At 45.5% G+C, this 14,484-nt stretch overlaps 2 protein-coding genes across 4 annotated transcripts in view; both read right to left on the bottom strand.

Moving 5' to 3' along the window:
• Positions 1 to 6,652, bottom strand: part of HNF1B (HNF1 homeobox B) — a 58,078-nt gene extending 51,426 nt beyond the window's left edge. For all 3 annotated transcript variants that reach the window (XM_044430194.1, XM_044430193.1, XM_044430195.1), the window contains exon 1: positions 6,237 to 6,652. In XM_044430194.1, coding sequence (XP_044286129.1) covers positions 6,237 to 6,652 — 416 coding nt within the window. The remainder of the gene's footprint in view (positions 1 to 6,236) is intronic.
• Positions 6,653 to 7,163: 511 nt separating this feature from the next.
• The window catches only part of HEATR6 (HEAT repeat containing 6), a 59,340-nt gene continuing 52,019 nt past the window's right edge, over positions 7,164 to 14,484 (bottom strand). Inside the window, exon 23 of the transcript XR_006414752.1 lies at positions 7,164 to 7,260. The gene's annotated coding sequence lies outside the window, so the exon portion shown is untranslated. The remainder of the gene's footprint in view (positions 7,261 to 14,484) is intronic.

The following is a 14,484-nucleotide window of genomic DNA, read 5'->3' as shown; positions in this document are numbered from 1 at the left end:
CAGGAGTTGGCAACTTGTGGCCCTCCAGAGGTTCTGGCCTGTGACTCCCTCAAGCCCTCACCATTGATCAGGATGGAGAGCGAAGTTGCCCACCCCTGCTTTAAGGGAGCAGGTTTTCGCCAAGTCAGGTTGAATTCAGTGGCCTGCACCCACCCAATGTAGGGAGCGAGGAGAGGTGGAGGCTATTTTGGGCTATTTTGGCTTCCACAGTTCCCCGCCGTGCATTTTCTCTTGACTGTCTAGCAAAAGCATTTCGAGGGCCAAGGGAAGGAGACTCAGGATAGCTTCCGCTATCCAGCAGTTTATGAAATGAATAGCTCATATCCTGGCCTCACCAGTCTCCTCCTTACTCTGCCCACTCAGTCCCCCCCCCCCCACAGTAGTTTCCCCAACCACAGAGAGCGGACAATGCAGTTCTATCCATGCCAGCTACAGGAAGGAGTAGACAGCGGGGGTTAGAACTTGGATCTGGGATTCCAAAATATCCTATGGCCCCTCAGACGCTGCCTCGGCTCCTTAAGATTGCTCCACAGGCCAGCCAAAACGTGACAAAAGTAGCGAGCGACCTTTCAAACTCTCAAGAACTGGATGTTAACGTGACTTGGGCAGGAATCCTGGCTGCGCACAAGTTTTGCGATGCTTTGTTTGGCCTAATAACAACATTATTCTACGTCAATGTTTGGAATTTTACTTATGCACCAAAGGATTTTTACCTGCTCTTGCATTGGTATGGCTGGATTTTGCCCTTCTCCCCTGCCCCCAGCTCTTCAGCATAAGAGAGTACAGACAGGAGGCGGAGTGCTCCTTCCACAAAACCACAATGCAAATTCCTAGTCCCGTAGGGTTAAACCTGTCTTACTACAGTCCGGAATAAGAATGAACTGTGTACCAATAGAACAGAGACTTGTGTGCCCTGGAAAAAGTTTGCTGCTGGGGCTAGGAAGGCCAAGACGATATTTGAGAAACCTCCCAACAGGACGGTAACAACTCCAAAGCTCCCGTTTATTTATCTAAGACCATGATCTAAAAGAGGTAGAAAACATCTCTCTAAGGTTTTCCTTTTTCCCTTCTTAGTCAACCAACATTCTGCAACATACCCAAAACCACCATTTGGTTTACAACTTCACCAGCAAATAGCCGCCTTCTTCTTTCCCCTTCTTTCTTTTTCAAATCACAACCACTTGTGTATCTTTCTGTAGATGATTTATAGAAATAAATTAATAACAACCAGAGCCCCACGTGCTGGAAGTTTATGTGGTGTGGTATCTTCTACGCCATCAAGGTTTGGGCAGATACACAAAAGACAGATTAACTTAAACATAAAAACTGCTTTCTCGTGTCAGACAACAGACTACCTGGAATCCTGTACATTTTCTGCTCCTGACAGTGGCCACACAAACAGTTTTGGAGAATCTCCCTGCAAAGCAGGGCTATTATCAACCTTGAGCAGAGATATACAGCTCCTAAAAACATAAGTTCCACGTCTTTATACTATCAAGATTGTTTGATAATATTTGAAAATATACCCAACCCAATTCCAACATGTTGTTGATTAAATAAACATTTCTAAAAATACAGTGTCCTATGCATGACAACTTTTCACCCCTAAAGAAGTTAAACTGGCCACATTCAGGCAGTATTATTCTGCTTGGCTCTTTATGCATTTTTAAATGTGACTGAGAATTTTTAAAACTGTTTTTAAGGTTTTGATTTTAATTTTATGTAATTTAAGAACTGCTCTACCAAGTCTGCTTTTTTCCCTTTCCCCTCCCCATTGCTTTCCCCTTTTTTGTTAATGTGCGTGTAGGTATTGTCTTGTCTTTATTGCTATTTTTATTCCATTATTCTGGGAACCTTTTCACCTGAACAGCAGAATAAAAATGCCTTAAATGAATTGATGATTTTATGGCATTTGATTTGGTATGGTTCTCTTTTTAGGGAACTGTTTTAAAAGCGAAGCTGCTGTTAGTTGGCTGGACATGACTCTGACGATGTTCAAAAGTGCTATTCTGTAGGGTTGTGTGTATTTGCATCTTTTAAACTATGCTTTAATTTTTTTCTTCTATTGTTAGCTATAACTGCATACTCTGTGTGCATGACTGTGTTTAAAGATACACAAATAACAGTTGAGAAATGTGGGTAGGGAAAGAAAGCTTTGAAACCCCGAGGTTAACATAGGTTCAGCCAAAATAAAACTAAAGTAGCACTGGGAGGATTTAAGAAGAATGGTCAATAAATACTGATTTATTCCTTTTATATACTTTCCAAGCTATACTACGGCATTCAAAATGGGTTCCTGATAAACTCCTTTAAGACTGTACAACTCTGAAATCCTGCCATTGGAGGTATAAGTACACACACACACACACAATAACATTTACAGAGCCAAATATCTTTTCAAGGTACGCTGCTGGAGGGGATGTTGAAATGGGTCAGAAGACCTGAAGCTGCCATTTCATGGGAGCAAATCCCATGGAACTCAGTGGGATTGATTTGTGGGAAGGAACTGCCCTGTTCGCTCCCCAGGTTGAACCATTAGGACAGCCAGGATTTCGGGTTTATATGAGCCACCAGGTTCCTGCGAGGGCAGGTAGGAGCGTTCAACATAACCTACCTGGGAGTCAGCCCCGTTCAGGTCGGCAGGACAGCGGAGGGGCTGCTAACTGGGGCTGCTAACTGGGCTGGGTTGCGCTGGGAGACTGTCGGGCGCCTTTGTGAGTGAAGGTCATTAAAACCAACGGTAAATAAGATTAGAATCCACCGAAGTGGCTGTAAAAAGAAAGGCACCGCTTCATCCCGCGAGTGTCTACTCAGAAGCGCCCCTCCATTCAAAGGGAGTTTACTCCCGGGAAGGCGCCTGTCGAAGGAGCTTTCAGCCTGTAATCGACATGGAGCCCCTCGCACACCTTGGGGAACCTGTTCTCGGATCAGACGGAATATCCCGTCCCGCAGCACGAGCAAACTCAACGTGCGTTGCTCCCAAGTAGACCTCCTGCAGCCCAACCGTCCCCGAGATCAAGGAGACGGGCGGCCCTGATCCTGTACGTTCAGCGAGAAAGAAGTCCCACCTTGTTCAGCGGGAGGGGAAAGGGCAGGCCTTTCTCTGGGAAAGAAGCCCCTGGGAACTAGTTGGGGTGCTAAACACTTAATTTGGGGTGAGCGCGAGGAGTTCCGGGGTGTCGGCGGCCGAGGAAACCTGAGCGCCCCCGGAATGCCCACGATTCGCAAGCCACTGCCAGGATTTCAGCGGGATTTACTTCCAGGTAGGCGCATAAGGACTGCAGTCCACACCAGGTCTCCCAGCCGCACCTGGAAGGAAACCGCACTGAATCGGCCTTAGCAAAACGGGAAACAAATCAGATTTGTCTCTGAATTTAAAAAAAATCATGCTCCACTAATCCCTCACCCCGACGAAAGAAAGAAAGAAAGAAAGAAAGAAAGAAAGAAAGAAAGAAAGAAAGAACCTACTTACCTACCTACTTACCTACCCACCTACCTACCAAAACCAAAAATCACCAGACAAACTCTCAGCACTTTCCAATTAAGGGCTGGATTTTTAAAAGAGAGAAAGAAGCCAAGAGACTTCAGGTTTGTCTTTCACTCCTCAGTCACCAGTTCTTACTAATCAGCTACATCCCGTTATTAGAATCGTTCCAGGATTCTATATGTATAATATATATACACCTGTACATATACGTTGAAAAAGTTACCTTTCGACTGAAAGCCATTTCGATCTGTTGGCTCCCTTAGGCTGAGCTCCAAAATCGAGCTAAACCAGGAATAAATTCCCAGCTCCTCTTTAAATTGAGGGGTAAGTTAATAAATAGCAGAGTTTATTTAGTTGATATTTTGCTAAAGGAAAAAAAAGAGCCCGTAAACTATGAAGGATAATTAGTAACCAACTTGTCAAAGTCGCTCAGTCGGAAGACACTTAGATATATAGATATATAGATATGGATAAAATTAACAAATAGTGCTTCCAAGCCAGGAAGAAAAAGCTGAAAGAGACCAAGTTTCTTATTAGAAAAATGGTTTAGGAAGGGAAGGAAAAGAAAAGAAAAGAAAAATCTTGATAGGAAGACCATTACTACCAGGTTCCTTTTTCTTCAAACTCAAGTCTAACTCCAGAGACTGGTAGATGGCTTAACATTTTTTTTTAAATGTTAACATTTCTTTTAAAAAAGAAAATGACCCATGATTTCTTGCTGGATGATGGAGTTCAGGATCTCATTAGAGTATTTATTTATATTTTTTTATCTTGCCTTTTTCCCTTTCGCAAAAGAACCTAAGGCAACTGACATCCTCCTCCTGCTCCTCTCCATTTTATCCTCACAACAACCCTGTGAGGTAGACTGGGCTGAGAATCAGGGACAGGCCCAAAGTTAGTCAGTGAGTTTCAAGGCTGACTGGAGACTAGACCCCTGGAATCCTGAGTCCCTGTCCAACACTCTAGCCACTCTGCAATTCTGCCTTTAAAACAAACCCCTATGCAAAAAGACCTATTATTAATAGTATTACACTTATATTGCACCTTTCTTCTTCTTGCAAGGAACCCAAGTCACCTCCCATCATTCCCTTCCTCTCCATTTTATCCTCACAACAACCTTGCAAGGTAGGTTAAGTTGAGAGTCTGCGACTGGCACAAAATCACCTTGTGAACTTCGTGGCTGAGGGAGGACTTGAACCAAGAGCTCACATCCCAGGCCACATCCCACTCCAACCATATATAATAAAAGAGGAAATGGGAAGAAAAATACTCTGTGGAGTTGCTTATTCATCCCTGAATATGCAGACTAGAGCATTCCAAACTATCAGTTTATTCTCAAAATGTGGCAAGTTTCTTGACACACAGACTTTACAAATGCCTGAAGGGGCAGAAGTGTATGGATAAGGTCACCTCAGTCTGGTTGCCCATATCCAGCCTGTGTTTTGCTTCTGAATTATTTGGCAGGGGGGGGGGGATGTGTGCCAGATTTCAGGTAACCCCTAAATCTACTTGGAAACCATCTGTTTTTCTGCCCACATTTTTGGCCAGTCATGAATTCCCTAACCCACCAAATTTGAGACGATCAGCTATAATAAATGATATTAAATGCTTGCTTTTGTACATGTAATAAAGACAGTATCCTATTATTTACATTATGGAGGAAAATTTGAATAATCACATCTGAATAAGTATTTCCCACTTTATTGCTCTCTCATGCCCAAATTATTTCTCCCCATATTTGTGCCCTTCACTTCGTTCTTCCTTCCCGCTCACACTTTTTTGCCTCTTTTTGGATGATTTTAGTAAGATTTTGAAGGGAAAGGAAAAGAGTATCTACAGAAAGTCAAGAAGGGGCTTTGGAAACAAACCAATTTCAAGCAAACCAAAACTGTTTGAATCCACTTTTGACCATTCATGAAAGGATTCCGAAAGGCAATTTTATGCCTTTACTCAGAAATGTCTCAACTCCCAGGTATGTGCATACAGAATTGCAAGCTTCTTATTAAATCTGACCATTTTTTTCCCTCCTAAATCTTATACAGGTAATCTCCTTTGAAAGGAAAGAACTCCCCTGTCATCCCATTTTCAGTCCTGTAAATAAATTAGAATATTATCTTGCCATCGTGGTAATAGGGGAGGGGGATCCCGTTTTCTTAGGGGACGGGGATCCCATTTTTCAACCTTCACCTGTATGTTAGAGAGACGACACAGAGAGGCGTTTTCCATCTCTGGGGGTTGCAGCCCTGAAAACATGCTTCGCAGAACTAACCCCCTTCAATACCATGAGAATTATTTCTGAGTCAATACCGCATAAAATTGCACTTACAAGCAAGATCCAAAGAATCCATGAAATGGCTCCACATTCGCCTTACACACAGAACTGAGTTGCCCATATTAAAAAAAACATCTGATTTGAGGAACGAATTTAATCGATTCCATTCTTGTCAATCGGGTGGGAGGAAAGGAGGAAGGCAGGCAGGCAGGCAGCTGGTAATTTAAACCTCTCCTTTTAAAAGAATTGACAATTGCTCCCAATTGCACGCTCAAACTTGAGACTCAGTTTTGCACAATATAAAAGCCACGAAACGTTGGGCAAACGGGATGACCGACCAAGTCGTGCTGCGCCCCTATTATCTCGGCGGAAAACGCGACATCAGGGATACGCCCCCACCGCAAAAAAAGTTCGGGGCGCCCGAGAGCCTCCCCAGGGGCGCGGCGAAGAGCCCCCCGCGCCCGCGCCCGCGCCCACCTGATCATGCGCGCCACCTCGGCCCTTTGCTCCGCCGCCTCCTCGGTGTTGAGCGCCTGCAGCTCCCGGATGATCTGCGGGGTGTCGAAGTCGTCCCCGTCGTCCGAGCCCTCGTCCCCCGACAGCTTGCATTTGCCGTGCCCGTTGGTGAGCGTGTGGAAGACCGGCTTGCTGTCCGCCTCCAGCCCCGCGCCGCCGCCGCCGCCGCCGCCGCCGGGGGACAGCTGCAGGTTCTCCAGCTTCACCCCGTAGCCGCCGCCGCCGCCGCCGCCGCCGCCGGCCGCGGCGCTGCTGCTGCTGCTGCTGGAAGCGGGCATCAGCTCCTCCAGCGCTTGGATCAGGACCTCCTTGGTCACCCCCGAGAGCAGCAGCGCGTCGAGGAGCTCTTGTTGCAAGCCGCTCAGTTTGGACACCATTTTAAATCAGGAGGAGGGGGCGGGGTGGGGGGAAAGGAGAGGGAAGGGGGCGAGAGAGGAGAGGAGAGGTGCCCCCCAAAAAATCGCCCTTCGGAAATCCTCCCCCCCGGACTCGTGAGCAGCGCCCCCCCCGCCGACTCCGGGCGGCACCTGTTCGGCCCCGGGACCCTGCAGGACGCGCTCCCCAGAGGATGCTTCGGCGGGGCACTACTCTAGTTTGATGGTCTCCATTAGGCAATATAAGATATGCAAATGAAGTGGGCCGGCAGGGGCATTCTTGCAAGATGCAAATGACGGGCAAGGATCCATGGGGGGGGATAGTGGGCTGGAGGGGAGAGGGAGAGCGAAGCTGCGATTCTCCGTCCGGCTGGCGTGGCGAGGAAGGGACTACTCCGCTCCGGGCATCTCTTCTAATAAGCTGGAGATCGCAAAAGCGCTTTGCGCCTTCTTCGCTGTACTTTGAACCTGTTTAGGCAGCGAGGGGCAGATAAAGGTTGGCGGGGGGGGGCGGAGGAGGAGGAGGAGGGGAGGAGCGGGGGGGCCGAAAGGGAGACATGCGATTCCCTCCTTTCTGATCTTTTCGTCTGCGTGAGGGAAGGGAGGTTAACCTGGAAAGCAAGAAGCAGAATTAAGTCGATTAGAATTCCCTCCGTCTTCGTAATCTGAAGGTTTGTTTTCAAGGGGGAAAAAACGAAACCGAGGTCTGCATGGTGAATGGATCCCCCACCTCCCCGCTTTAAAAAACAAACAAAAAAACAAAAAAAAACCGCATTAAAAAGATCCAAAAAGGTGCGGGGGAAACCATTTCCTTGAGCAGGCGCTGACAGTTTTCGAGAGTTGGTCAATTTCACTTTCTAGAGCCACCCATGAAAATTTGGCGTCCAAGTTTCATTAGGCAGAGCTAAGCCATTGAGACAGCTTTTTGCTTTTAAATCGTTATTTAATTTTCCCCGGTCCAGTTTCCAGATGTTCTTTTGTGTCTTAAGATCGACTTTGAAAGGAATGGCACAAACCGAACTGTACACATTTAAGATGTATAAAGTTTCGGATCTGAGTATGTTCTCAAAAGATTACTTCATCAGATTATGATCATACGCTTGGAAAAAAATTAGTACAAGTTGTTTTTGTGGATTTGGGTTACAATCCTAAAATCTGTTACTGGGAAGTAAGTTGCAATGATCTTTAGTGTAATTGTACTTGCTCTTTTCTTTTTAAATTGCAATTTGCAAAAAAATGTATGAAGTAACTTTCCTTCTATACACTTCTGTCAAAGTGTAGAAAAATATATCTCAATTGAAAAAGAAAGAAAGCAGCATCAGAAATAGTGCTTTGCAACAAAGCACAAAAGCAGCTTTTTATTTTAACTTACTAAAATATAGTCAGGCTTTTCCTTTTGGGTTAAACAAATGAACAAAGTTAATGCTGAATTTTGCTTGTTTACTTAGAGCCAATTTCCACAGAGCTCACTGGGACTTCCTTCTGGGAAGATGTTTAGGGGATTGCACTGCGCAGCTAGAATCTAATGCATGTTTACTAGAGAGTAAGTCCCATTGTCTGCACTAAGTCTTGCTTCCAGGTGAATGTGTTGCGAACCGCAGCTCCACACATGCGCTTAACCCTCCCACACTGAAACTGGCAAAATGAGTCTGCACAAAAGCCAAGGCACATTTCCTCAGAACCAAGGTGCTTCCCTTTGGTTGTATCATGCCTTAATTTTTAATTTGACTGGGGGTGCTTTGAAATATTTCTGGGGAGAAAGTACCACCATCACCCCCATTATTGTTCAGTGCTCAAAAGCTTCACCTATTGGGCAGTAGAGAAATACTACAGCGATTACTCCTCCTTCTCAGCATTACTTTTGATCACTTCAAGGGGAGACCTGCCTCAAGTGAATTGGTGCCCTTTCTGTGGTTTGTGCCTGTCCCTTAACTGAAGTTGACTGGAGGTATCCATTATGTGTGGGGAGAGCACAGAGTGCATTACAGAGTTACCAAGAACTGTTGCTTTTGAGTACTCCTTATACCTCTTTTGCGTCTTAAAACCCTCAAGAGCAGATTGCTTTGGAAGAAAAATCCTGTGGCTCTGCCGAACTGCATCCGAGACTGGGGAAGCTACGAACAGGGTTGCAATCTTTAATTGATTAACTGGTCAGATTAATTGAAACGCCTTTTATTCAACTGAAAAAGCATCACCGATTAACTGTGGAACACTTAAAAATGTTAATTATTGTTCAAGATGTGCATGTCTAAAAACTTCTAAGGGGACTGCACCACCTCAGAAGAGACATGGACACAGGATAGAATGCCTCTTCCAGGGTAGAGTCAGATGACCATGTTTCATCTAAATGCAGAGTAAATATTTTTCTTCCTCAGAAGGGTTGTTTTAGCCATATGCAAATGATGCAGATGTTGACTACACTCTTCAGAACAGGTAACTGGAGGAGTAAATGACATTCAACTTAGTGGGACTTAATTTTGCATAAGCATGCAGATAGGGCCACCCTGTTAATTGATTTAAACTCAACTGGTGAATGTACCGCCTAAAGTTTACAGAAAAGGGATTTCTTCTGAATAAAGCTGTGCTGGATTGCACTGCAAAGTACCTATGCTTAATCAAGAAGAGTGGATTAATCTGAAGCATGGCTACTGTGGGGTTTTTATTGCAGGGTTTTATTGTGTGTTATTGTTATTTTATTCTTTAGAATGTATGCTAAATTTAGTATTATTGTAGATGTTGATACTATGTTTTTGTAAACCACCCGGAGAGCCGTCTTGGCTAATGGGCAGTGCAGAAGTCCAATCAATCAATATAGCCCAATCAGGTCTTATTGTTATTGTCTGAACCACAAGAACACTGGATATCATATGACTGAAGTATATAATTCATACACATCCTGCAGAAATGTCAGGTATCCATACTCAAAGGAAAAAAATCACAACAAAACACCCTTTCCTTATTTTTTTTAAACCAAAATGCCTTTGATTCGCGAGAGCAGATTCGAATGAACAAATATCACTTTCTGAGAGCCACAAAGGTTCCCCCACCCCGTTAGTCAAGAGCGTTCGTAAAGTTTAAAGCCACAACAAATACAGTTGAGTTTCTGTTCACTGCAGGTGTTTACCTGCCTTCACTAAAAGGAGGTGTAACATAACCATAGCTATGGCTGGTTCCAAGGCCATTTAAGCGGAGCAAAGAATCCTAGGCAGTTTTGTTTAAACACTTTCCAGTTTTTCCTTCAGAGATGTATTTCAAGGCGGGGTGAGGTGGGGCATGTGTGTGGAAGACAAGAAGGCAGTTTAATGTAGCTCTAAAGAAGGAAACCGTCCAAATCTTAATTGTGCCAGACCCTTTTCTGAACAGAAAGAAAATTTGCAGTTGGGGTGGGCAGTGATTGTTTTAAGGAGAAATGGAAAGGGCCAGAGGTTGAAAAAGGTGTAAAATATGTTTGAAGCAAACAGTGCAGATCCCGAGAGCCTTCTGCATTGGTTTTAAAGTTAAAACAAAGGTCTTGTGTCAGATACATTTTGATCCTGAGTATTTTTGCACAAGTGGGACCTGCAACAAAATGTTGCAGCGTGGTGTACAGGTTGTATTAATTTAATAATGTAATGCTGCTATTATTATTATTATCACCGGTATTTGTATTATTATTACATTTCTATACAGCCTGTAGCCAAAGCGCTCTGGGAGGTTCACGACATTTTAAGTCACCCATCCAGATTTCAACCAGGCCCGACCCTACTTAACTTCCAAGGTTCGGCAAGATCAGGCTGGTTAAGAATAAATAGGGTTGCTGAGTTCCCAATACCATTATTGATGCTGATCTGTCATGCCCGAAGGAGACCTGCCCACTGGAGTACTTGATTCAGTATCAGAGTAGACTTGAGTACTGGGGAGGAGACAGTGATCTATAGGGAAACGCTTTCTCTCTCACCCCACCACCTCCTCCCCAGACTTCCTGTCGCTTGAACTACTAGTCTGGAGAGATGCACAGTGCTTTGGGCTGTGGGGAAAAGTAGGGAATCTCTTGGTGGATCCTCCACCCCGTTTCTCAACAGTGCTCCTCTGAGAGCTCACAGGTGGTGATGGAGATGGTCTTGGCTCTGGTGTTGGGGCCCCCAGACTGTGGGTTCTGGGGTACAGTAGCCTTCATACCAAGGGTGCCTTGTCTAAGATGGCTCAGGATTTCACACACATCCAGAAGGAGAGCGGGGACAAACCAAAAGCTCCGGCAAGGGTTGGCAACTTGTGGCCCTACACAACTGTTTTGGCCAGCAGCAAACATGGCCGGAAGTCAGTTGCCACCCTTAACACACTGGCCAGCATCCAGGCCTTGCATTTCAGGCAGCCACGAAGCACTGTGTCCCTCCCTGAAGGGGGGGGGGGGGGAGATGCATCGCCACCACTGCTCCACGATCACACAGACAGGAGCCTTTCTTTTGCCACTGCCACACAGGACCGGTGGAGAGCATGGCAGGGATAAAGAAGATGGCCGGAGGGCGCCTCAAATGCTCCTTATAAGCAATGCCACGGTGAGAAAGTGGGCAGGGATCTTCAGGAGGGGGTCCAAGAGCAACACCGGGCCCTCCCATCTGGCATGGCAAAATTCACCGCTCCTGCCTCACGGGCAGTGAGGCCCTGAGTGCAGAGACCGCCCGCAAGGCCCAAACTGCCATGGCCCACTGGTGCTGGTTTGACCCACAGCATCTTCCAGTGGGGCAGGACAAAACATCTGTCTGAGCTATTGCCAGTCAGTCCTAACTGATGGACCAAGGACCTGGCCTGGGAGAAGACAGCTTCCAATGTTCCTGTGACTCACCAAGTGGTCCTCGATTTGCAACCAGCAATGCTAGAAGCGGCTCTTCAGGCAACATGCCAGAGCTCTTACTGAGAAGGAAAACGCATTTCACTGGGGTTTACTTCGCAGGAACTGTGTCCACAGCCTTCCACAGCATGGTACCCGACAAATGCGTTGCAGTACAATTCCCATCAGCCCCAACTACCATGGCCTATGGTTAGTGACAAAGGGAGTTGTAGTCCAGAGAACACCGTAGTGGGAAAATTTAGTGTTGAGTTGCAGCTCTAGTCCAGCAATTTCTTTCTCTCAGGGGCCGCTGGGTGTTCTCAGGAAACCCCCCCCCCTCCCATATTTGATTCCTCCTGAATAGGCATTTTCAGGGCTCTGAACATGAAGTTTCCATTTTGCTACCATGCATAACATTAAAGCACTGGCCCTTGTTCCCATGTTAATTTGTCCAAAATTTAAATCCACCTCACCATATCCTGTGCTTAATTACACCTAAAATGACAACTCCACATGGCTTTTTGCTGGTTTTTGTGGCAAAGAATGCTGTGGAATGCAAAAGCCTGCAGAACCAGTGTGGCGTAGTGGTTAAGAGCATGGGACTGGGACTCAGACGATCTGGGTTCGAGTCCCCGCTCGACCATGGAACCCACTGGGTGACTTTGGGCCAGTCACAGCCTCTCAGCCCAACCTACCTCACAGGGTTATTGTTGTGGGGATAAGATGGAGGAGCAGAATGATATAAGCTGCCTTGAGCCCTTCGTAGGAAAAAAGGCAGGATATAAATTGAAAAATAAATAAAATAAAATACCCAGTGAGAAATTTCCGGTACTAGGCACTATAGATCTCCAGCCACAAAACCCCACAAACATTTGCCATGAGCAAAACACACACTTATCCTTCTGGCTTTCTCTTTCCTCCTCTTCCTATCTTTCATTGTCTTCAGCACTACTGATAATATTTAAATTGCAAGATCCTGGGGCAGGGAATAGTTTGGGTTTTGTTTTGATTTTGTGTATGCCACTGGAAGTGCTATGCATGGTGATGCAAATCACATTGCAATTATTATTGATGTTACTGTTATTTAATAATATGGCGGACAACTTACTTTTTCTTAATAACTGGTAACTTGTTGATAATAGAAAAAATAATGATGTGATATGTTAAGGAAGTGTATTGTTGTTTGGAGGCATTATTCTCTCAGAATACAAAGTGCGGGGGGGGGGGCGGCGACCAAGAGGGCATATGCAACTTAGAGTTATTAAATGTTGGAATCACCCAAAAAGTCAGGACAAATGACTGTAGATACACAGCACATTGTGGAATATAATGGCTGGCAAAAAGCAGGTAAAATACAACCCATTGCTACCGTCCAGCCACATGAAAAAACAGCCAAGGGCTTTTAGCATTTGTCATGACTGTAACAGTAGAGCAGCCATGTACAGATGCAGCATAGCTCTGAAGCGGAGATGCTGTGCATAATAACCAGGGCAGCCCTAAGAAAATCTGCTAAAGATAACTTTTTTTTTCCTAAATGGCTATGAGTATCAAAATTGAACATATTGGAGATTTGACGTAACTTCGAAAAGTTTTGTCCCAGCGGCTAGGAACAGGTCTGAAAACCACCAGTTCGAGAGAGAGAGAGAGAGAGAGAGAGAGAGAGAGAGAGAGACTAGATAACCCACACAATGGAGTGTGTTGTTTCTCCACCCAGTTATCAAATCAAAGCACTCACCAAAAAAAGTGGGGGGGGGCAATGAACAAGGGCTTTTAAACCAAGGCAGACAAATTCAAGATTGGCATTGTGTCTCCCTACTGGAGTGGGGTGGGGGAGAGGCCACTGGGGGTTAGTAAATATTGGGGCTTTAAACCAAGGACCGATTCAGGCAGATGGGTGTTTACAGGGATTGGGACTGGGTTAGCCTAAGCAGACACGGGTCACAACATCGGAGGCAAAAGCGTCAGGGTGCTATTTTCAGATGGTAAGGCTCCCAGAACTGTCAATCCAAAGGTAATGTGCAGATTTGCCATCTTCTGCCAAACAGGTATGTGCATGCATGACAGTGAGAGAGCAAGAGAGAGAGGAAAATAAAGAGATTTTCAGCAATGGGAAAATATGGGAAGGTTAGAAACAGCAATCAAGCCCTTCTGTTCCAGATCCATCCCTTCTAACATTCTGAGGCAGGGCAGTTACATGATAAAAAGGTTTCTTTGGATTATGAGCTCCTTCAGTTTTGGCACTCAAAACAAATCTTCAGTTCCCATGATACTAGAACCTAGCAGGGTCAACCCAAGAAGCTAAGGACGGGGCTGGGGGGGGGGGGAGTAGGACAGATAAAAGGAAGAGCTACCTCACAAAGCACATAGTCAAACCAAGGTTTTCACTACCACCAACTGGGGCAATTTTAAAGGAGATTGGCCAAACTCCTGGAGAAGGCTATCCAACAGCTAGCCCTGATAGCCTCCACGACCAGAGGCAGTTATGTGCCCCGATTGCTGGGGGACACAGGCAGGAGGGTGCTCAGCTTGAGGGTTTCTCACTGGCAAAGCTGGCTGGCCACTGTGAGAACAGAAAGCAGAACTGGACAGACCCATGGACAGATCCAGCACGGGCTTTGCAGCCCTAATTCTAAGCAAATGTCTTTTGCGCCTGATGCTGGGACAATGCATTGGTGGGCCCAGAAAAGATTGCCAGTTTGCAGGAAAATGGTATTTGCTCATTTGTGTGGATGGATGCAAATTTAAGGGCAATTATTATAATTGAAATATAAATAGCTGACAAGCTGACCATCAACTTAAAGCTGGGAAAAGTGCCTTTGCTCCATTGCCTTGATAGAAAAAATAGAGGAAAAGCTAATAAGCGATATGGCAATAGGAATGATTTCTAGCAGGCCTGGATTTCTTCAGCCAACCCACCATAGTGGGCAGGGTTAGCGCGAAACCTTCACAATGACAATCACATTTCACCATCTGGAAAGATCTAATGAATACACACTAGCGAAATCTAGATAATCAAGAGGGAGCTGGG

This window comes from Varanus komodoensis, unplaced genomic scaffold, assembly GCF_004798865.1.
Source record: "Varanus komodoensis strain SLA01 unplaced genomic scaffold, ASM479886v1 scaffold20_1, whole genome shotgun sequence".
In the NCBI taxonomy this organism is placed as follows: Eukaryota; Metazoa; Chordata; class Lepidosauria; order Squamata; family Varanidae; genus Varanus; species Varanus komodoensis.
Note: the sequence above shows the minus strand (reverse complement) of the source record. Positions and strands in the feature narration are given on the sequence as shown.